The 25,276-nt window shown below is 35.4% G+C and overlaps 1 protein-coding gene across 9 annotated transcripts; it reads right to left on the reverse strand.

The window, feature by feature from the left end:
* LOC126717748 (disease resistance protein RPV1-like) lies at positions 1-24,684 on the reverse strand. Of its 9 annotated transcripts, none has more exons than XR_007652742.1 (9): positions 24,017-24,684; positions 22,413-23,526; positions 21,982-22,242; positions 20,699-20,824; positions 19,851-20,595; positions 19,371-19,532; positions 17,890-17,944; positions 16,077-16,183; positions 1-575 (listed from the first exon to the last, which is right to left on the reverse strand). XR_007652742.1 is itself a non-coding variant. In XM_050419594.1 (6 exons), exons 1-5 carry the CDS (start codon positions 24,508-24,510, stop codon positions 19,876-19,878), a joined length of 2,715 nt encoding a protein of 904 aa, XP_050275551.1. In that variant the 5' UTR covers positions 24,511-24,684; the 3' UTR covers positions 19,549-19,750; positions 19,851-19,875. The 9 variants fall into 9 exon arrangements, 1 of the variants encoding a protein (XP_050275551.1); XR_007652744.1 differs by having other exon boundaries at positions 19,364-19,532; XR_007652739.1 differs by having other exon boundaries at positions 16,077-17,944.
* Positions 24,685-25,276: the final 592 nt, after the last annotated feature.

The raw sequence follows: 25,276 nt of genomic DNA on the forward strand, positions 1-25,276 counted from the left end.
TATAAATATCTTTAGAGCCAACCAAACACTAAAGAAGCAAATCTACAGTCAGTATATCAAAGATGTAAAATAGTTCTTTTTTTGGGTACATCAGACAAAAACTACGTCATGGAAAAATCTAAGTTAGCATGTATAAATCAATAAATCCAAAACCAGGGGGAAAAAAAACAAGCAATCAAGCTTTCATCTTTGTGTCACTGCCACTCAAAAGACAACTTCCTATCCTCCTGTTTGATGCAAAAACTTTTCCTGCTGCTTCTAATGAACATTTTTTTATTCCAACCATTACATTCCTTACTGAGCATTAATTTTGATACAGTTGTGCTACTTGTCAATACCAAAATCACCAACACCCTCTTTGCACTAGATTTGAAAAAGGCCTCCTTAATGGAAAGAATAATAGCAATAATAGTAAGCCAATTCTAACAACTAGCAAGAACCTTGTACCAATCTCTCGATTTACAAATAAAACAAGTGCCATGCCAAGTAGATTTTTAATTGCCACACCCTTCAACCAGGATAGGAACCTACCAATCTTGAAATAGCAAAAGTTGTCTGCCAAAGCCAGGCTGCTCCTGCCAAGTAGATTTAAACCATAAATAATTTCAAAATAAGAAGCTGATCATTTGGTATAAATCCAACTACGTCCCCACTCTACATAGTATGGAAACTCCTAAACCCAACTATGTATAATGTCCCCACCATTCTTTTTTCTTTAATAATCACATTTAATCATTAAAAATAAGCAAAGATAAATCCTATATTTTTTGGGGCAATTGTTATTTAAAAACTATAGCAAAAGTATTACATGATCTTGAGAACAAACCGCTGCATTGCACCTAATCCTACCCTTGATTAGAGGACTGCTCACAACAAGCTGATCACAGAAGAACTACATGATGATCGCGATGTGGGCATTTATTCCAAGTCAACTTCAAATTTTATTCTTCTTCTGGTAACCAAGCTAAGCTACATCACATGATCATGCATTAAAGAAGCTCTCACTATCTTGTTGAGAAGACCTCCAACTTTCTGCTTGAAGGAAAGTGTAGAAAGAAGGGTTACCTCAAGTTCCCAACATTTTACCCACCAGGTGCAATATGGTCAAAGGTGGATTAGAATTAACCCATTTAATCCAATTGCTCATATTTGACTATTGAATCATGGTCTCCATGGTTAATGAGTGTTAGGACATATGTGGTTCACTTGTTAGGAACATATGTCACTATTTTATGTAATTGGCTAATCCTTTGACAAAATGCACTTTACTTGTAATTGAGTAGATCCAGGTGTTTTTAATACTTCAAGAAACAAGGTTTCAAGATCAAGTATTGAAGTTATTCAAGTCTGTCCAATAAACAAGTTGAATAGTGCAAATTCATTAAAGCTCAACGGCTAGCTTGACAGCTACATCTATTAAGCTTAAGAAAGCTGTTTCAGCCTGTGTTCTCAACACCTGCTCGACACCTCCTATTTGTCGAGGTTTAAGAAAAATAGATTTTCTATTCTGTTTTCTTGGAATCTATGAATGTATCTTTAGGCCTTCTTTTCTCCTAATCCTAGACATATAAAATGATTATTTTAAGGGTTGTCAAAGAATTCACAAGTTGCACAAGTGTTAAGCAAAGTTTGTTCAAGCAAATTGTGACCAGAGACATAATTTACTATAAGTTCATCGTTCTTGAAGAAGCTGCTGTGTATGTGCACCATAAGGTTTTGTGACGAAACATCTTCTTAATCTTCATCCTTGAGATGAACTGAAAAACTTTGTAACCAACAACCTTCTCTAGTTGGTGATTAAAGTCACGTATTGGGATCCGCGCAATTAGTTAGTCACATACTTGGGAGCTGTGCATCGAAAGGAGAAATTGTCACTACAGAACAAGTCCAATTGGGTATTGGAGTAATGGTTCAACTGCAGGTTGGTATAAGGTATTGGGATTCCATTACTTGTAACCGCTTGTTGTGATAATAGTAGAATTTCGGGAGTGGTGACTTGAAAATCACTCGGTGGGGTTTTTGCCGTTAGGTTTTCCCCATTCGTAAACAAATCACCGTGTTATTTATTTTCCGCTGCACACTTAGTTTAGTTGGTGATTTATTTATGCTACCACGCATTCACATGTTAATTAACTTAATCAATTCACTTGACTAAATTAATTGGTTAATTTATCACAAGGGGTCAATTCATTTTTGGCCTATCAAGTGGTATCAAAACAGGCACACTCTGATTAGGTTTTAATCTTTACTGTGTTGATCCATTGACCCCTGTTGTCATGGATAGAGGACAGTCTTTACTCATACCTCATTTATTTGATGGTACAAACTATGCATACTGGAAAGTACACATGAAAGCTTTTTTGCAGTCCTTAAATGAGAAAGTGTGGCAAGCTGTTAAGATAGGTTGGACTAAGCCGAAGGAAACGCCGACCGATTGAGATGATGCCAAGATCAAGGCGGAAAACTTCAATAGTAGAGCGTTCAATGTCTTATTTAGTGCGGTCACCAATGAGGAGTTCAAGAAAATATCCTCCACTGAAATTACTAAGGAAGCATGGACCATCCTCCAGACAACCTATGAGGGAATCAAGGCTGTCAAAGATTCAAAGCTATAGAGGCTCAAGACAAGTTTCAAAGAGATTAAGATGGAGGAGGATGAGTCGTTCGATGAGTTCTATGCCAAGCTCAAAGACATAGTGAACTCAGCGTTCAATCTTGGGGAAACCATTCCTGAACCCAAAATTGTGAGAAAGGTGCTCAGATCTCTACCCGAAAGATTCCATGCCAAGATCATGGCAATAGAAGAATCAAAGGATATTGACAAGATTCCTTTGACTGAACTGGTTGGTAATCTGCAGACCTATGAGCTAGGGTTGACTAGGATTGGCAAGACGGGTAAAGGCAAGAGCATGGCCTTGAAGGCCAAGAGCAGTGAGATAGATGAGTCTTCAAATGATGAAGATTCTAAGGTGAAGTCCTACATCACTAGGCAATTCAAGAAGTTTATGAAGAATGCTAATGGAAAGAGCTTTGACAAGGACCGTAGGCAATCCAATTCTTCTCAATTCAAGAGCCAAGACAAAGGGAAGAAGGATGCAAGGGATGGTGGTCAGTACACTGTTCCTGTAGGACCTAAGTGCTTTGGGTGTCAAGGCTTTAGTCACATGAAACAAGAGTGTCCTACATATCTCAAGAGCATTGGGAAGGGCAAGGCACTTGCTGCTACTTTAAGTGACACCGAGCCTGAGGATGATTCCGACAATGAGGATGACGAAATCCTGAATGCCTTCACTGCCACTGTCAATCCTACTGATGGGATTGTTGAAGATGTGGATGAAGAAGAGGAATTGGTGGAGTCCAAATTTAAGAAGATGGATGATCAAGATGATATCCATACAGCCTATGAGAAATTATACAAGATTTCTGAGAAACATGAGAAACTTTATAGGCTGACCACCAAGAAGCTCATTGATGTGGAACTTGATCGTGAAGAGCTTTCTACAAAGTTTGATGAGGCTAATCAGACTATTGGAGCATTAAGGTTTGAGAACAATTTCTTGGCTGAGAAGACCAAGAAGCTTGAAGCGAAGCTGTTTCAAGTTAGAGCTCAATTGGAGAGGACTTCAAATGCAAAGCTTGATGAGATGCTCATTGTTCAGAAATCTGCTTCTGATCGAACAGGTTTAGGGTATGGTTTCTCTTCCTTTAATATTGCTTCTACTAGTACTACTGTTTTTGTTCCTCCTAGTAATAATGTCGAAATTGAGAACAATGATGTTAAAACTGATTTAGCTAGTGAGAACATAAACAAAGGTAAATCTATCTTAGGAGCAACCCCTAAGCAAGATAAGAAGGAAGCTAAGAACCCTAGGGCTAAGAAGACTAACTCTCAAAAGCCTAAACAGAAGAAGCAGCATCTCTGTCATCATTATGGAGTTACCGGCCATACTCGACCAAATTTCTATAAGTGGCTAGCCACTCAACAGAGCAACAACATGATAGCATCTGGGAACCAAAATCAGCTTCAATGCTCTTTTGCTCCCTTTAGAGATCTTCTCAAAGCCCTCATGTTCCTTTCGAACTTGAACAGTTTCAATTCTTCCCCCTCACTATTGGTTCAAGGGTTTAATCAAAGGAAAAGTTCTTCCAAGGTGTGGAAGAAAAAGGACTCCAAGTGATTCTATCACTTTTCTCTTTCTCTCTTCTTGTTTTTGTTTTTGCATAACTTGTGTGTTTTGCTTTTGTTTTGAGTCAGTCTAGTTTTTATGCTTTGCTTTGTTTAACATGTTTTTGTATAGTTATTTTTCAGTTTTGCTTTGTTTTATTTTTCATATAAAAAAAATTGAAAAATACAAAAACAGTGTGTGTTTGTGTACATTGGTACTTGTGTACCTTGAATGGTCATTGAAACAAAGTTGTCTAAACTTTGTATCTCTTGTAACTTAGATGAGCATCTCTATGCACAACTAAGCAAGTGAGCTTTGTGGCTCTTGTTTGTGATGAGTAAGATTAAGTTATCTCTTGTACTTAACACTCATATCACTCTTTTTGATGAGAAGGACTAGAAAATCCTAAGAGAAAGGCATAAATAACCATCTCACCACTGTTGCACGCCAATCATGAAATGACATCTGTATGCTTCAGCATAACAAAAGTGCAATGTCAATGATATTTGTGTGCTTTGGCATAGCAAAATTGGAATGTCAGAAGCTTAACATAATTGAGTATTTCTTTTCCATCTCTTATATGTCCATTCATGATTTGCTTAAAAGAAAAATATGCAAAGAAAAATAAAAAGAAAAAAGATCAAAAATGCTTTTAAAAATGACTGCAAGCAGTATTTTAGGAGATATGAGATTTATAGGATGTATCTCGAAGGTGATTGTCCCCATCAAATAGTTATGATTGTGTGTGAATTATAGTGATTTTCTCATATCTCAAATCGTCATAACATTTATACACTTATGTAATCTTGCCATGTTTTTCACACACAACATGCAATATTTTTTGCTACTTTTGATACATGTGTAGGTACAATGTGATTTGGCTATCACAAGGTTTTACATGTGTTATTGTATGCTCACTAAACTGTCTTGACTTATTTTTGAAATATAAAATTAATTAGACCTGTTTTGTGTGTGTGTGTGTGTGTGTTTTTGAGATCCTTGTGCTTAAAATTGCTGTTGAGAGATGTTTTTGAGAGGTTAATATGGTGTTTGGATCATTGGTTGAGTTGCATGCTTGATTGCATTCGTGTCTGTGTTTTTCTCCTCTCGAAAAACTGTTTTTAAAAGCTAGCTCAACACCTCCTCGACACCTGGCTATCTATCGAGCTTCCAAGCTTTTTCTTATTGCAATCTCGCCACCTAATGGGTCGATCAAGAAAGTTCCTGTCCCCTCGATAGCTTCTCGACACCTGGTGGATCGATCAAGCCTCATCTCTTGTGTCTGATGTTTTTTACCTCGACACCTTCATTTGTCAAGATTTATTGAGGTTCTATATATTCTTCTCATGTGATCCGAACCTCATTTCCCTCGATCTATCTTTCGATAGCTTCGTGTTCTCTCATCCCAAACACTCTCATCTCACTCCCAATCTTCTCCTCAAGGTTTCTTCAAGCTTTTTCAAGATTTTCTTTACTTGGTAAGCTTCTAATCTCTCATTCTTCATGCATTTCATGTTTTGAAACCTAGGTTTTGGGGATTTTGAAAATTTTTAGGGTTTTTCAAAATTGATGAGTGTCTGTTGAAATTTTGGGATGGGTTTTTGCTTAAATGAGTTTAAAATCTTATGCATTGCATCACATTAGCATAATAACAGTATTATCATTCATTTTAGATGTGTGTAATTGATTGTGTGCTGGTAGGATTGGATTGGGCTGAGCCTATAATGCAATTTACTTTGCATGTCACATGTTCATGCATTTCTCATGCATACGTACTTTTTTTCAATATACTTGTTATATTTGAAATTTTTTGGAGCTTTTCTAATTTTCTCTCTCTCTCCGTCTCTTTTTGTTTACATTAGTCGTGTCTATGGCACCTAAGCGTAAATCTACTTCGGCTTGGAACCTTCTTCGTTCCGGAGCCTCTTCATCTTCTAATTCTGCTCCTATCTCTCTTCAGTTCCGTGATGCTGATGCCCACAAGGCATTCTTGGAGAACTTTTCTAGACACGGCATTCATTCAGAACGCCAAGTCATTCTGGCGGACTTCACCGACACCGACTTTCCCGATGTCATTCACAATCGGGGATGGGAGTCACTGTGTGATGTCTCAATCACTTGTCCTCTCGTACTTATCCAAGAGTTTTACTCTAACATGCACAGGATTGATCATTCAGTACCTCTTTTCTTCACTCGCTTTTGAGGTACATGCATTCCTATCACACCGCAACTTGTTACGGATGTGCTTTGGGTTCCTAGGGTAAAGTTCCCTAACTACCCTGGTTTTGAGTGTCTACGGACTGTGTCCAAGGATGAGCTCAAATCTGCCTTTTATGAGCATCCTTCCGAGTGGGGTGAGCGCCAGTTCACTTACTATTCGGGCTTTGCAAAAGGCCCTCGGTTTTTGAACATGGTGATGACCTTTGTACTCCATCCTCTCTCTCATTATAACTCCATTAAAGATCCTCATGCTCGGTTTTTTTTATCCCTCCTTGAGCATCTTACTATTGATTTCCCTTCTCATTTTATTCTTTCCATTATAGATGTTCATCTGGATTCGGCGTCTCGTGATAAGCTCATATTTCCTTCCGTTATCACGAGGATTTTACGCCATTTTCGGTCTCTTTTCCTGTGTCCAACCACTTCACTCATATTTGTGCCATAGAATATGCTACCGTTAAACATAGCGAGGCATAGTTCAAGTCGTGACAGACGGATTCAGCAGCTCCCACCCATCCGGCTCCATCTCGATTTGCTCGATCCACATCTGCTTCCTCCTCTTCCACGAGCGATGTGTCACTAGGAGACATCATGGCATAGCTTCAACGCATGGATGCTTGCCTAGATACACTTTCTATAGAGTTGTATCAGGTGAACATCCATGTTGGCCACATTGCTAGATGACAGGCGACTATGGGCGGTTTTGCTCTTGAGGCTTCTCCTCCACCTCCTCTAGTGGCTTCTGATTCTGATTCTGAGGATGAGGATGATAATGATGATGATGATGATGATGCTTCTGATGATGATGATGATGATGATGCTTCTGATGATGATGATAATGATGATGATGCTTCTGATGATGATGATGGAGATGCTAGCTCTACCGATGAGATGTTTACTTGACAAAAAAGGGAAGTAGTTTTGGCCACATTGCTAGATGACAGGCGACTATGGGCGGTTTTGCTCTTGAGGCTTCTCTTCCACCTCCTCTAGTGGCTTCTGATTCTGATTCTGAGGATGAGGATGATGATGATGATGATGATGATGATGCTTCTGATGATGATGATGGAGATGCTAGCTCTACCGATGAGATGTTTACTTGACAAAAAGGGGAAGTAGTTTTGGTATATGAGAGTAGTCATACTTTAGGGGAGAGTTAGTACAGGATACTTTTGTTAGGGGGAGTGTTCATATCATGAAGGATGTAGTGAGAATTTTATGTATCTTTTCTTTTCTTTCTTTTATAAATACATTGTTCTTGTACCTTAGGTCTTGTGACCATTTATTGACATACATTGTACTTATTCTTCTCTATATGTGGATGTATGTTTTTTTTCTTTCACCTACCCCTTAAATGTGTTGTTTCTTTTCTTTCTTTATACACATGCTTCTTATTACTTGTATGCAATCTATTATTTCTATTTCACACAAAGATGCCTTAATGAGTTTTGTTTAAAGTGTTTCAGAAATATAGGTTGTCAAAGTCTACTTGCCATAAACTCTCTTCTTGCAAAATTTTTCAAGAGTTTGTGTTAGGATAGATTTTATTGTATTCAACAAGTGAATATGAGTTGAGTGATTTATGACTTCTCTCATATGTTCATTTGTTTGTTGTGGTTTTGTCACGGATTGCCAAAGGGGGAGATTTTTAAGACATATGTGGTTCACTTGTTAGGAACATATGTCACTATTTTATGTAATTGGCTAATCCTTTGACAAAACCTACTTTACTTGTAATTGGGTAGATCTAGGTGTTTTTAATACTTCAAGAAACAAGGTTTCATGATCAAGTATTGAAGTCATTCAAGTTTATCCAAGAAACAAGCTGAATGTGCAAATTCATTAAAGCTTGACAGCTGACTTGATAGCTGCATCTATCGAGCTTAAGAAAGCTATTTCAACTCGTGTTCTCAACACCTGCTCGACAGCTGCTCAACACCTCCTATCTGTCGAGGTTTAAGAAAAACAGATTTTCTGTTTTGTTTTCTTAGAATTCGTGAATGTGTCTTTGGGCCTTCTTATATCCTAACCCTAGACATATAAAAGGATTATTTTAAGGGCTGTCAAAGAGTTCACAAGTCGCACAAGTGTTGAGCAAAGTTTGCTCAAGCAAATTGTGACCGGAGACAGAATTTGCTCTTAGTTCATCGTTCTTGAAGAAGTTGCTGTGTATGTGCACCATAGGGTTTTGTGACCAAGCATCTTCTTGATCTTCATCGTTAGGATGAACTGAAGAACTTCGCAGCCAACAACCTTCTCTAGTTGGTGTTGAAGTCGTATACTGGGATCTACGCAATTTGTTAGTCACGTACTTAGGAGCCGTGCATCAAAAGGAGAAATTGTCACTACAAAACAAATCCAATTGGGTATTGGGGTAAGGGTTCAACTGTAGGTTGGTAAAAGGTACTGGGATTCCTTTACTTGTAATCACTTGTTGTGATAATAGTGGAATTTCGGGAGTGGTGACCTGAAAATCACCCGGTGGGATTTTTGCCGTTAGATTTTCCCCATTTGCAAACAAATTACCGTGTTATTTATTTTTTGTTGCACACTTAGTTTAAATGGTGATTTGTTTGTGCTACCACGCATTTGCATGTTAATAAACTTAATTAATTCACTTGGCTAAATTAATTGGTTAATTTATCACAAGGAGTCAATTCGTTTTTGGCCTATCAATGAGCTCTCTACAAAACATCCTGCCACTTTGGCCATATCAGACACCATATTATTATATCATTTAATCAAAGTTAAACCTAGACTAGATATTAAAGTGGAAAGGCCAGGAGATGGTATATCAAGTTGGTCAAAGAAGCAAAGCAATAGGCCAACATAATATTAAATGGCCAAGAAAAAGAAAAAGCCATCTAAGAAATGTTATTGACTCATGACAGAAAGAGAGAGAGAGAGAGAGGGCAAATAACCTATGTTCGTACCCCAAAAATGCTTTCTTATTTCTTAAAATCAAGTAAGTTTCTTAATGCATCGAAACTTATAATAACCTAAGAAATGACCACCTAGGTTGATAGTAAAATAACTTATTCAAATAACCTGTTTTACCGAACCCATTTTGGGTCAGAAATGAGCACTAGAAAAGAGAACTGTCTTCAATCTATATCTCATTTACAAAATTTACAATCTTTGTCTCATTTTAAACTACAGAAATTTTGCATATTACTGAAAAATTTTGTAGTCACATATTCAACTTGGGTCTTTCTCAAATCTTTCCCAATGTTCCTTAAACTAATCCAATAGGATAAAAACCCACATATCAAACTACAACTTTATAGATAAACAAGTCAAATTTCACATCATGATAATAAAATAAAAAATAAAAATAAAAACCCTTAATTCAGATTTGAAATATAGTTCCCCACCTAAAGAAGAAAACCCATATATCATAAAAGCATTCAAGAAAAGAGAAATCACAAATTTTATAGAGAACTCCATGTTTTTCAAACTACATTCCAATCATCAAAGAAATAGATATATGTAAGGTTGAATTTATTCAACCATCTAATTGGATTTATTCCGTGCCAAATTTGCTTGTAATTCAGCATTTAGTAACCCTGTATTTAGGTGGGTTTGTTGTAAGGGTAGTGAGTGAGATAGAGTGAAGTTTGCTCAAGAGTGTGCAAGAAAACAGAGACTCGCGGCTGGGACTCGCGGGTGACTCGCGGCTGCAAGCCGCCAGAAGCAGCACACGTGCCAAGCATGCTGGAAGATGAACAGTCATGCTAGCTGGAGCATTACAGGACAAAACAGGACAACTGGCCATACGGTTAACTCGTGACTGGATCTCGCGACTTAGTCAAGCCGCGAGGTCAAACCGCGAGCCACCCCTGTTTTGTAAAACCTGACGTTTCACATTCCTCTCCCACTCCAATATAAATACCCCTTTTACCCACGATTGAAAGAGGGCCTCCAGAGAGAATTTTGAGAGAGAAACCCTAGAGAAAAACAAGATTGATTCATCCACAATCTTCACCTAAGAGACTCTTCAAATTCCTCTACTCTCTTCCTCTCCATTGATACATCCTTGAGAGGTTCTTGGCCAAATCCTTTTCTCACCATACCCATATCTGTGAGAAGGTTTATTTGGTGCTTTGGGAAGCAGTTAGGAAGGAACCAATCTACATTGGTTGATTCTATGGTCAAGTAGCAGAATCCGGAAAGCTAGAAAAGAAAAAGGTTCGGCGCAACCTCGTTGGAGCAAGAAGCTTGGAGGGCTTAGGTACATCGGGTAGATTAGGCTTGGAGGGTCTATTGCTGTTCATGTATCCCAACTACATTTTCTAGTGGATTATTGACCGCTTGGAGGGCGGCGGAGAGGTTTTACGCCGAGGGCTTCGGTTTCCTCTTCGATAACACATCGCGTGTTGTCTTTGTGTTTGCATCTTCCTTCCCTTTTATCTTTGCCTTATTTTCTGCTGTGGATGTCTTTTATATTTTGGCATAGATAGTTTTACCAATTTCATATAATAGCTTATGTTAAGTTTCCGCACACTTGTTGTTTGACATAATGCTTGAATTGGTTAATGTGTAATTTGGGGGTCTAAACGTTCAAGGGTGTTTTTACACATATTTGAACTTTCAATTGGTATCAGAGCGGGTACACTTGTTGTGGTTTAAATACCTAAGTGTGATCCTTGACCCCTTGTGTTTATTTGCCATGGATTGTGCTTTGTATGACTCTTTGCATGATTTGGTTGGTGATGAATGTAACATGCCACGTGTTTGTGAAAATGTCTCTATGAGTGTTAATCCTCATAAGTGTGATGACATGTTATTTGAATCTATGGGTGTTGTTGACAAACTCTTAAAGAAAAATGCTAAGAAGTTTCAAAAGAATTTGAGCAAGTTATTTTGTGAAAATGATGATTTGATTGCTAAGCTCAATGAATCCAACAAATTGGTTGAGAAATATAAAAAACTTGCTGAAATTTCTCATGAAAAGCTGAAAGAGTCTGAATGTTTGAATATGGACTTGGATGCTAAACTTGTTTTGTCTAACAAACTTGTTGATGATCTTAAATGTGAAAATGAATCTCTTAAGATGCATGCCAAGTGTTTGATTGCTGAACCTATTGTTAAAAAGGATGAAAATATTTGTTGCAATCATGTTATAGTACCCGATTTTGTGCCTAGTGTGTGTTCTACCTTAAAGGACAAATCGGTGTACATTCCTCCACATAAGAGAAATCAAAAGGTGGAGAGAAAGGCTGTTAAGTCAAAGCCTCCGTTTAGATCTCAACTTAAGGTTTTGAATGGATCTAAGTTTGTTCCAACTTGCCACCATTGTGGTGTGATTGGTCATATAAGACCTCAATGTCATAAGTTGAAGATGGAACAAAATCATATTGCTAGATCCCTTCCCAAAAGGCCTAGTGGACCTAAACACATTGTGTGTCACCATTGTGGTGCCTTTGGTCATCTAAGACCTCAAAGCTCTAAGTTTCATGCTTTTAAAAGAATCAAAAGAAAAGAAAAACTTGAGCTTCTTGGAAGTTGTGCTAAAAAGGATAAACCGGATTTTAGTGATAATAGCATGTTATTAAAGAAAGTGTTTAATGCTCTTAACTCCTTGACTATGTGCATCTCCGGTTCTCATTCTTCCAACCCTCGTCTCACTTCTCATGAGACACTCATTCCAAACAATTGTTCTGTTTGGATGAGGAAGGGTTCCTATGGTTGAGCTTTTGTTCCTTTGGTCCTTGATCTAATTCTTTCGATCTTTGTAGGACCCTTCATGCATTAGATGCTTCATTGTCATGCATTTGTGCATCATGCATATCTTTATATGCATTGTTTTGTTTTTGTTTTGATCTTACTTTTATGTCTTTGGTTTGTGTGTGTAAAAATCCAAAACCACATAAAAAGTAGAAAATCAAAAAGTTTGATCGACGTTGTTGAGTTTTGTCTCAAAACTTGTTTTGCCTTGTACCTTTGTGCTAATGGCTTTATGCATTTTCGAGCATTGCTTGTTTCTTTGCACTCATATCACTGTGGGAGAAACCTTGAAATCTATGTGATTGTTGTAAATAGATCTTCAAACTTGTCATGAATGATTAGTGAATGGTTATGTTGATCTTGAAACTTGCATAGACTTGTGTCTATATATCTTCCCACTCTTTATTTTTGTTTTTGCTAAGAAGAGCTCACCAAATGTAAATCTCCAAATGAAAAGAGATATTGAGCTGCAAAAGCCTGTCGCACATTCTAGTATTCGACTAGGAAAAAGGGTAAGCGACCTTATATTAAAGAGAATGTTTATTCAAAAAGCCAAAGGCTTGTTCATTAAAGTGAAATATCAAATATCACTCTCACAATGAGAGGTGATTGTCTCAAGAGATCAAAATGATCAAATGTTATGGAGTCAAATGTAAAGCTCCAAGATATGTTATCAAGTTTTGTGGGAGGTCATATATACATATTTCTATAATTGAGATGGATCACTTGATCTAGTGCTAATTGTGTATGCCTTGGTTGAATTGATCATTGAAGCTTCACATTAGACTAAGGACTATCTCATTGTTGATATCCACACACAACACACAAGTTTATGTTCAATAAATACCATATTCATTTGTGTGATTGTACTTGATGAAATGTGTTTTCACATGCTCAATTTTTGTTAATTCAAGCGCAAAAAGATTTTTGAGTGTTTTAGGTGTTTTTGGAAAGTATTTTGTTAAAAAATCTGAAATTTTTCAAGAAACCCAGTTTTGCCCTGTTTTGGCGACTCAGTCGCGGGTAAGTCAAGTCGCGAGACTCAATCGCGTTTTCGCGGGTCATTTTTGGCAACTTGTTCGCGAGTGGAAGGTCCAGTCGCGAGGGTTACTCAGAGATTTTGGCAGCTCAGCTCGCGACTCTCTCGCGGGTAGACCTTCCAGTCGCGAAAAACACTTAGAAAAATTTTCAATCTTTTATCTTTGAGTGTTTTGGCGGCTTGAACTGGCGACTTTGTGGCGACTCACTCAGTCGCGAAAATCACGTGTTTTGCATATTGAGGGTTATTTTCAAAGTTATTTTCAAAAAAAAAAATTTCATTTTTCCCTCCTGCATCATTCTCTTTGTTCTTACCTTCATCTCTTACCCTCGTTTCTCCTTGACCCTTTGTCTATTCCTGACAAAAAGGGGGAGAGTATGTCGGAGTGTTTTGTCATTTCTATATGACTCTTGTGCACATCCTTAGGGGGAGAAATTCTATTTCTCATGCACATTTGTAGGGGGAGAGATATTCCATAGGGGAGATGCATATACCAAGGGGGAGAAAACATTCTCTTTATGTTTGTTTTCTTGTATTGCATCGTGTTTGTGTTTTGGACATGCATATATCCCTATGCTATTGTGCTTCATTAAATGCTTGTTCAGATGATCTTTTGCTTTGCTATGTGATCATTGTAGTCAAATTTATGACTGTTTTGGTGTATGATCTAGTTGTCCACATGTTTCACATCATGTTTACTTGATCGCAATTTACTTGTTATATTATACTTGTCCTTCTATTACTTGCTTTATCTTGAGGGTCTAATGTGTTTTGTGGAAGTGTTTCAGGTTACAAGTATATATGTTCCAAGTGCATCACAGCTTATCATCATTTTGAACGGGAGAAACTTTATACACTTTTAGTTTATATTGTTTAAGTTTATATTCAGTTATATTGTAGTTTGTACCCATGTGCTTTTGTAAGCTTTTAGGGTTAATGTTTTATGTATAGTTTGTAGGCTTTATGGTATGTACCTTGCTTAATGCAGCCTTTATGCTATGTTGAAATCAGTACTTTAATCTAAATGTTCTGCATTTTGGTTTATGTACTGTCACTCTTGTGCCCTTGTAGGATTGTTCCTAGATGCATATGCCTTGTGTGTTATGCATTGGTTGAGTGTTGAGCATACAAGTGTCTTGTTTTGTGCTTGTTAACTTGTATGTCCTTGTGTTCATTCCAAGTGTGAATGAGCACTGTGATCACTACCTTGTGGTGTTCACTTGGTTGATCAAGCCATGGTTTGTTTCTTAACTCCATTTTTGCTTGATCACATATTGCCTGTTTCATATGCATTTATAATTTTCTGCTTACAATGATCATGGTGTATTGTTGTGTTTCGGGAGTATTATGTTCATATGATTCAAGTGCTTCACAGCTTCTAGAGTTAGGTCTGAGTGAGTTTTGTTCAACTGTTCCCAACTCACATGTTAAGTCTAGAGTCTGTTTTAGGGTTTTGTCACGGAATAGCCAAAGGGGGAGATTGTAAGGTTGAATTTATTCAACCATCTAATTGGCTTTATTCCGTGCCAAATTTGCTTGTAATTCAGCATTTAGTAACCCTGTATTTAGGTGGGTTTGTTGTAAGGGTAGTGAGTGAGATAGAGTGAAGTTTGCTCAAGAGTGTGCAAGAAAACAGAGACTCGCGGCTGGGACTCGCGGCTGCAAGCCGCCAGAAGCAGCACACGTGCCAAGCATGCTGGAAGATGAACAGTCATGCTAGCTGGAGCACTACAGGACAAAACAGGACAACTGGCCATACGGTTAACTCGCGACTGGATCTCGTGACTTAGTCAAGCCGCGAGCCACCCCTATTTTGTAAAACCTGACGTTTCACATTCCTCTCCCACTCCAGTATAAATACCCCTTTTACCCACGATTGAAAGAGGGCCTCCAGAGAGAATTTTAAGAGAGAAACCCTAGAGAAAAAAAAGATTGATTCATCCACAATCTTCACCTAAGAGACTCTTCAAATTCCTCTACTCTCTTCCTCTCCATTGATACATCCTTGAGAGGTTCTTGGCCAAATCCTTTTCTCACCATACCCATATCTGTGAGAAGGTTTATTTGGTGCTTTGGGAAGCAGTTAGGAAGGAACCAATCTACATTGGTTGATGCTATGGTCAAGTAGCGGAATCCGGGAAGCTAGAAAAGAAAAAGGTTCGGCGCAACCTCGTTGGAGCAAGAAGCTTGGAGGGCTTAGGTACATCGGGTAGATTAGGCTTGGAGGGTCTATTGCTGTTCATGTATCCCAACTACATTTTCTAGTGGATTATTGACCGCTTGGAGGGCGGCGGAGAGGTTTTACGCCGAGGGCTTCGGTTTCCTCTTCGATAACACATCGCGTGTTGTCTTTGTGTTTGCATCTTCCTTCCCTTTTATCTTTGCCTTATTTTCTGCTGTGGATGTCTTTTATATTTTGGCATAGATAGTTTTACCAATTTCATATAATAGCTTATGTTAAGTTTCCGCACACTTGTTGTTTGACATAATGCTTGAATTGGTTAATGTGTAATTTGGGGGTCTAAACGTTCAAAGGTGTTTTTACACATATTTGAACTTTCAATATAGTTTTTTTTTTTTTTTTTTTTAAAGAAAAAAAAAAGTAGGAATTTAGATCAAAAATTAAATTTGAACAAAGTGGGGAAGTGTTAATATCAACCGTAATGTCAATTTCCAATAACATAAAGAGATCAAAACATGTAAAAGCTGCAAGCACCTATGGTATATTAAGATTAGATTCAGATCTAATTAAACCCAAATGAAATTTACACAACATTGAAAATTTAGATTACTTTCAGTTTGGAATGGCACAACAATGTTGCAAATAATAAGAGAAACAAAATATATATTATCATAAATATACCATAATCACCTCCGCCAAATAAATAATACATAAATGTAAGTGAATTAAGCGGGTTATGCACCTTAAATGTATTTACATTGTATTGGAAGTGCATCCATGGATATGAGCTTCCAATTCTTGGCATCTTCATGTTCCAAATGTTTCATGCAAACCAATATCAATGACTTCCTGTACATGCCCAAACTTGTATTAGTATATATGCACATCTACACTGTCAACGTTAACATTGACACATTCTAGATTTTACAAAAGCCAGCTAGAAAATGCAGGATTCATTTGTATCAACTCTTTACCTCGTTGTTCGTGTAGCTGCTACTTGGCAAAACAGAGTACAATAGCCTACCTATAACACTCAAACTTTTCTTGTTGCCTAGGTTTATGGAGGTAAGTTCAAATAGAAATTTGATCTTCCATGTCTATATTTGAAATATGGAAAGTTGATTGCTCTTAATAAGGATTTGAATTGTAAAACCCAATAAACAAATGAAAAGGAGAAGGAAAAAGTAGTTTATCAAAATATGGTATCATCAAGTGTGTTAAACCTCATACAAACATGGGAAAGAAATGAACATTGTGACTTAACCATAAATTACTTGTTGCATACTTTATTTGTATGACTACTATAGAGCTTATATGGCATGCATTAGTGCATGTTCTATGGGTGTAGGTGTGTCTAGCTAGTGTAGTAATAATATGTGCGAACTACGTCTCAGCCCTGATGTACCATTGATGGTATAGAATCCAAAAGTCAAATGCTTTGTCCTTTAAGTTAGCAAGAAGTAGGATATAGTGTGGATTGAGACACATTGATAAAAACATTTGCATTAACCCCTTAATGAAATCAATAATCCTCCGACAATATGCCAAGTATAGCTCACTAGAAAATCCTATTTATCCAGAATCTAAGCATTTGGAACTATAATTCAAACAATTAACATGTTACACAATTACCTAGTACACTTACAGATGGGGTCGATTACAATGCCATTGCAACCCTATTTTTGTCATATGATCAGTACATATCGTCTATTTCTAAAGGATGCAACTCTACATAGTGGATTACATAAATGAAAGTTATCAATATTACTAGTGACAGTTCAGTCCACAACTTAAAATAAATATAGCAAGCCCAAATAGATAGCATAACAAATATATATGTGGCAAACTTAAAATAAATATAGCAATCCCAAATAGATAGCATAACAAATATATCTGTGGCAAAAGGAATGATAATATAATTGCAATGCATAGGGTTATGCTTTTAGACAGTGACTCATCACAAGGCATATAGATTGTGTCAAAGTTTGCGTGGAGCATTTAGTAGAGAAGAGTTGGAGATTTTAAGTTGCAACAGTCCTTATACTATCCTCAATTACATATCTCCACCAAGTATACTTAATTTGTTGAAATTGTTGTTACATGTGGGTAAATCTATTGGGAAAACAAATTATTTGGTTATTTGAACATTTCACCTCCATCATTGTTTGCTAGTTAATGATTTAATAAAGCTAGAGATGTCATTTTAGTTAATCCAAGGTTTATACTTGTACATACAAAAATGTCATATTAGAGTTGACAATAGAGTTGGGTTAGCATGATGTTACGCGAGTTATTGATACATTTACTGCCAATGATCTTGAAATATATCTTGATGTGGTAAATGAGGATATCTCAACACTAGAAGATTTTAATTTTGAAACCCCAGCCGATGAAGATTCCACTAAGGCCATAAGCACAGACCTAGACATCTTGAATCAGATTTTGGAGAGACAATACTACTAAAACAACATAGGGGTACAAATCAGATTTGTCATAAAGCAATTGAAAAAATGCTTAGAAATAAATCACTTGATAAAGGAAAAAGTAGAACACACCAGAACTAGCATTTGAGATAATGCAGAAAAGATATGGGAACTCTTCGATGCGAACCTATTCAAATTGCACAAAATGAACAATCAATAAAATAATTATTTGTCACATGAAAAAGACTTAAAACAACGAAGAGTACTTATTAATGATGTAAAAAAGCTTACCAAACTATATACATGTAAGGAAAATATTTATTATATGGTTACACTTGCACATAAAAAAAATAAATAAATAATCTTTTCACACAATGCATTAGGGAATACACTGAACAAGCCTATTGAAATGTCTTCAATTTTTTTTTTTTTTTTTTTTATTGAATTAGTCTAATCTCTAATGAATCATGAAGCACTATATAAAAGCTCTTGAAATGAATTTTTTTTGGACAATAAAACAACAACATAGGGGTCTAAATTAGATTTGCCATAAATTTTTTTTTTTTTAAAAGGCTTGGAAATATGAGAATCACATAATAAAGGAGAAAGTAGAACATACAAGAACCAGCATTTGGGATAACACAGAAAAAAATAAGGGAACTCTAAGATGCAAATCTATTCAAATTGTACAAAATGAATAATCAATAAAATAATTATTTTTCACATAAAATAGGCTTAAAACAACACATAGTACTTATTAATGATGTAAAAGAGCTTGACCAAACTACATGTAAGAAAAAATTTATGATATGGTTACATGTAAGAAAATAATTAAGCCTTGCACAATGCATTAGGGGAAGACACTGAACAAGTTTAATGAAATGTCTTGAGAAATTTTTTTTGTTTAAAGTAATCTAATGAGTCATGAAGCACTAGATGAAAGCTCTTTAAAAGAAAAAAGCTTTAGAGAGACAATAATATACTAAAATGAAAGGCTTTGCATATATAAAGAAGCAAAATGGTCTCCATACCCAAAGAATTTTATGTTTAAGATGAAAAAAGAATAGCAAGTTTGATTATCCATTGTCGTGTGCTTTATCAATATTTCCCCGGGTTTGGTAGCTATTATCGCTAATATATTTGCCTCTATATTTGTCCCAGCCTAGACTTCCCAGATTATTGATGTAATGTTTTAGGAAAGATATGAATAGGCTTATAACACTAGCATTTTTCTTATATACACTATTAGACATCTACTAGAAAATTCCTTGCTCATGATAGTTAAAGACCTCCTTTTTATATGAATGCACCATGACATTTTAATTTTTCAAAATTACCTTGTTAGACATTATGTTTGTGTTGATACTCAAGGTTAATGTTAGTGCCTACAAATCTTAGCCTAGAAGACTTGATCGCTTAAATAAGTTGTTTTTAATTTATTCAAACAAAATTAAGAAATCTAAACCTTATATGTCAGCTATTAAATTTCTTGATCCTACTTCTATCTACACTTTTAGAAGCTGAAGGACCACATTTATTACACATAAACAGTGAAGTACTAGCACCAAGATACGTCATCATGTACCCAAAAACTAAATGCATAAACCTGTTACCATTCATGCTCAAGCTGCCAGCAGCTAACATGACATATCAGATTAGCTTGCCCCTGAATGAATAGGCCATTAAATTGAATGAGAATCTACAAAAATATCCTTTGCTCTTCCATTCCCAGTTGAGCTTGCAAGCTGGACTTGCAATGAAGTTGATGATGTTTGCTGAAATCCAAAAGATAAATCCTCAACAACCAGCTAACAATAGAAATACAATAGTGTAATCTTTACAATAATTTACCTATATATATATATATATATATATTGAACCTCCTCTTTTGTAAAGTAAAAGAGTGAGTTCATTCATTCAGCCCAAAGTAACATTTTATCAATTACTTGATGTGCTTCATCTTGTGCCTCCTAAAGAATTTTCATCACCACAACTGCATATAGTGTGAATTCATATTTGGTGACTCTGCTTGTAACTTACTTCAGATTATTTAAAAAAAAAAAAAAAAAACAGATTCAAAGTAATGATAGTACCTTGGCATATTTGTTTGAAGTTTAATCAAGAGGTTCTCATTTTCTTCAATGGTGGACATGGGTTGAAGTTAGCATCCTCATTTGCTGCGAAGTTGAAAGGAGGACAAATGCATGATACATGGACTCCGCACCTTTCTATTGTAATATTTGCAATTTCAGGATCTAAATCTGAACATTTACATAGAATCTTAATTTCATTCCAATCCTCCAAAATTATGTCTTCCAAAGAGTTATCTCTAATATAGTAGAACCACATAAAAGATACTGAATCTAATGAAAAATGAGTAGACACAAGCAATCTTTTAAAACCAGTGATGTTCATGTAGATAGAACAATTAAATACATCACATCTATATGTCACATCCTTCAATTCCAATTTTAGAGCCACACAGATAGCAAATGATGGAAGTTTCCGACCGACTGAAAATGATACGGAACTTCCAAAACTTTGATGGTTGAACCACCATTTTGGAATCTTAGTTCCTGGAAGTAGAAGTGAATAAGAATCATAAAGTTTCCATGTTAAGTCCGTTTCAGATGTAGCTTCATTAAGTTCAAATTCTGATACAAATTCATTGTCCGCTTCAGGATTAGATTTCGTTTCAAATGTAGAGTCCGTTTCAAATGTAGCTTCATCAAAATCAAATTCTAATTCTGATTCAAAGTTTGTTTCAGAATCAGAATCCTGATGCCATATTCCCCTTGCACATACGATATTTTGTTGAAGCCCTATAAATTCTTCAAACTGCTTGCCATTAGCAAAATTAAGAAACTTCAATTTAGCAAATTTAGTAATAACCTTTAATTAACAAAAAAAAATTCTAAAACTTTGAGAGAGAAAGAGAGACCTGATTCAGTAATCTTCTTCTTGATTGCGAATTCAACGAATTACACCCTATTGCAAATACAACTTGTATGCAATGTGGAAGTCTTGGAATTTTCGGAAGGTTCCAGCAATGGTGAAGCCCTAGAATCTTTAATTGGGGAAAAATGATAGCAATTTCAGGGAGGGTAGTAAAGTTGCTGTAAGTTATACCTAGATGTTCTAAATTGGGGAAGCAACTAGGGGTATCCATGGCTTTTGGAAACTCATCACAATCATGCATAAAGAGCTTCCTAAGATTTTGTAAATCAGAGATGTTACTTGGAACATCTTTCACGTTTTTCAAACTTATTGATAACTCACAAAGGCCAGTGAGATATCCTATTGATGAAAGCAATGCTAATGTTTCCGTTCCTTGCTCAAGACTTTCAGAGCCAAAGAGATAAAATCTTTTAAGAGATTTCAACTGGAGCTTTGTTGGTAAAATTCTAAGATTTTGGCAATCAAAGAGATCCCAACATTCAAGCTTTTCAAGAAGTCCAACGAACTGATGAACCTCAACTAAGTTTATGCATTTAAAAAGGTTCAACTCCTTTATGTTTGGGGCAATCACCGATAAGTCAGGCACTTTTGTAATATTTTTACAAAATGCAAAATCTATATATTTCAATGTTTCGAATCGACACCTCTGTAGAAGAAGAATTTTTTTTTTTTTTTTGAAAATTTATTAGTAAAAAGAAAGCAAAATAAGGCTAAGAGCTCATTTCAAAAAATAAAAATAAAAATAAAAATTATTAAAAAAAAAAGAAAAAGAAAAGAAGAAGAAGCTAAGAGTATAGATTAAGAAGTAATAATTGTTCAATTATGAATTTTAATACACATTTTATAAACATAAAGTTTACAAATTAATGTAGCAATGAATGTGATTGGTAGGCTTCAACCACCTCACAAATGAATATTTTAATTGTCTCTTTATAATTTGTAACACATAAGTTTGTATGTTCAATCAACAATGTAGTACAACTTGTAATATATGTAGCACTACTCTTTTTTTTTTTTTTCAAAAAATAGAAAATGTCAATAGTTCATTGATTTGCACCATAAATTCTTGATAGTTATGTGTAAATTCTTAAATTTTTGTGCACATTTTGATTTTATTTATTAAAAAATTATAGAAATTTTATTTTATATAGTAATAAATGCATGGTTTGGTTTTAGCCAAAAAAAAAAAGGCACCTTCACTTATTCTCTAAAAGTACTTTTTAACCAAAAAAATCTAATAAAAATTTATAAATACTATGATTATACCTCAAAATGCTCGTCCAATTCAATGTGGCTCCAAGGCATCTTAAGCGCAATGAGTTTTGTAGGTTCAAAGGTGGATGGCAAGGACAATAAAGGAAATTCATTCCAATCAAGTAACCTTAACCCATTGGGAAAAGATTTAAGGTCTTCACAAATTACATTACGAATAATCAAATATTTGAGACTTCTCATCTTTTCAAGATTCAATTGCATCTTTCTTGGTTGTGGCAAGGACAATGTTATGCCTTGAATTTCATCTAATTCCTAATTGGACAAAGAATCACATGAATCACGTTAGACAACAGAACATATGATTATTAAATTTAAAACAAAATCATCTTCAACATTAAAATGATAAACCAAACATAATGAGAAAAAATTAATTACATTTGCAATGTGAGAAAAGGGAAAAGGTAAATCAAAAGGACTTATACCATATCTCCATTTAGTACTTCAAAAGCATCCTCATAACATGATAGCCTTCTATGTTTTCTTGACACTTCTGATTCTTGTCGAGCAATTTCCAAACCCATTTGTTGTATCAAGTCATGCATCAATAATTTGTCATCATTTGCAACAACTATGAGAGATTTACCAATAAGTTTTTCAATATCATAGTACGGGTCATGAAAATTGCTACTTTGTAATATATCTACAACCAAATTCTTGTAGAATCCTTTAAGAAAACATGCAATATCAAGGAAAATATCCTGTTGAATTCGGTCCAATCCATCATAGCTTATTTTAAGTACTTCTTGAATATCCGAATTAGGAATTCTTTTGTACTTATCTAATGCACTTTTCCAACAATGTAAATTTTTGTCATATAAATCAGAACCTATTATTTTTAGAACTAATGGAAGTCCTTTCGCATAAACTATAAATTGGTGTACGAGCTCCAAATAATCTTCTGTAGGCTTGTTTCTTTTGAATGCATGTTGACAAAAGAGTTCACGAGATTCATGTTCATTTAATTCCTTAACCTTATAGTAAATTAAATGACAATCTTCTCGTAGGGTAGATAGCAACTTTTTCTCTCTTGTTGTGATAATAATTCTACTTCCAGAAGCAAACCAATTGCATTTTCCAAGCAAATTTTCTACTTGGACTAATTTTTCCACATCATCTAGAATTAAAAGAATTTTTTTGTGATGAAGCTTTTCCATTATCACATTGATTCTTTTAGATATACCATGTACTTTCAAATTTCTACCCCCTAAGATCTCATAATAAAGTGCCTCTTGTAGTTGGAGTACACCATCATTTGTTTTTGAGTTTTCTCTAACATCCTCTAGAAAGCTACTTCCTTCAAAATGATATGCAATTAAGTTAAAAATAGCTTTTGCAACTGTTGTCTTACCTATTCCAGGAAGACCATGGATCACTAACACACGAACATCGTTTGACTCAATATCTAAGCAACAACTTATTTCCTTTACGCGAGAGTCTATTCCAACTGGGTATTTAACAACAAATACTTGTGAACAATTTAATTTAGCACTTGAGATCTCTTCAAAAATTTCTTGGATAAACCTAAATTGAGGGCGGCTACCAATCACAAAGCATTAACAAAAAAAACATGTTAGAAATAGAAATATGATCCTAAGTTGAATTCAAATTTGTTAATTTTGTTTAGCTTGTGAACTACAACTGAAATTTTGTTAATTAAATTAAATGGCACGTAATTCATAAATCTAAATTGTCAATACAAATACTTTTTTTTTATTTTTTTATTGTTGAGCTAGGATGTCAATATTAGTCTTTTTGCACAAAAAGATGCATGGAAAAGAAGATTTTCTAAAGATTATGTAAGAGAAGCTTCTAATTAATTGATAAGATCATCAATAATATATTCTTCTCTTGCTATCGTTGACCGTTGTAGTTTAACTAGCCCCATAATAAAAGATATGATCAAATATAATATTTTATAATAAAAAAATTAAAAAAAAAAAAAAACAAACAAACAATATAGCTTCTGGGAGTTGTTTTTTAGTAGTAAAATTTTGTGGTGATAATAAAGTAGTGATTAAAAACATACTCATTTTTGTAATCCCAACCAGATAAATTGCCAGCTTCATTTAGAGCGGCCCTCCATCTTTGCACCTTGTTCATGTCATACTTGAAATTTTCTTCATATTTTGCTAGCACTTCTCCAAACTTTCCCCTTTGATTACGTACATCTGATGGATCCACCTCATAAAACACTGGAAACACCACTTGGCCATTCTTTTTACACTCAAGAATTTTGACAAGTTCATCCAAACACCAAGTGGAAGTTGCATAGTTTTTAGAGAATACAATTATCGAAATCTTTGAATTTTCAATAGCTTCGAGAAGTTCAGTGGAAATTTTCTCTCCTCTTTGAAGCTCATCATCCATGAAGGTGTTAATACCATTATGACGCAAAATACCGTTTAAATTGCTAGTAAAACCGTTTCGGGTATCTTCTCCTCTGAAACTCAAGAACACGTCATATTTGCATCGTTGGGTAAAAGAGGAAGAGAAGGCTTGTTTGTTGGTGAGAATAGCCATTGTAATTTGGATATATAGACAGTTGAGAAGATCGAAAAGAAAGAGGTGATGAAATTGGAAATGTTTTAAGACTTTAAGAAAGCCAGGGGAATGAAAACTTATAAAGAAGATGTATTTCTCAATGGTTTGAGAGAGAATGGGTATGGCAGAGTGAAGGAAATGAATGTTATTTAGTTTTTTTTTTTTTTTTTTTTGAGCCACATGTTATTTAGATTTTAGATAGCTGTTGTGAGGCCAAGTAGAGTAGAAGACTGAGAGAGTCAAATGTGAAATTAAAGTAGTAGCGTACAACTTTCGTAGTTGGTGGCCCACTGCCCAGTATGTGGGTTCTTGAACAGATTCATGGAATTTCAATTCCTAATTTTTATTTTATTTTATTTTTTTTGAACTGAATTTCAATTCCTAATTCAAGAGCACGGCTGTAAAATTTCAATTGTGGTTAATATATATATACATAAGACTTGCATCACTTTTCTAGGGCTATAAGAACTTATGGGCTGCTGACCTTTACCATAAGGTTTATTTATGTTTTGCTGGAAAATTTGCACCCGACCCCACCATGTGCCACTAGTTAGCTCTCACCTGTGTCAAAGTCCAAGTTCTCTGACGGATGAATTGATGGCTTTGGTAGTCTATTGCCTAGGTGTTGACTAAATTCCAAACACAATGAACCATTAAGGGTTCAACACGTCAACAAATATTTTAAAAAGGATAAGGACAGATTTTAGATTTTCATACCAAATTCTCATATTAAATCCGTAGGTCA

The sequence above is a fragment of the Quercus robur genome, chromosome 3 (genome assembly GCF_932294415.1).
Source record: "Quercus robur chromosome 3, dhQueRobu3.1, whole genome shotgun sequence".
Lineage (NCBI taxonomy): Eukaryota > Viridiplantae > Streptophyta > Magnoliopsida > Fagales > Fagaceae > Quercus > Quercus robur.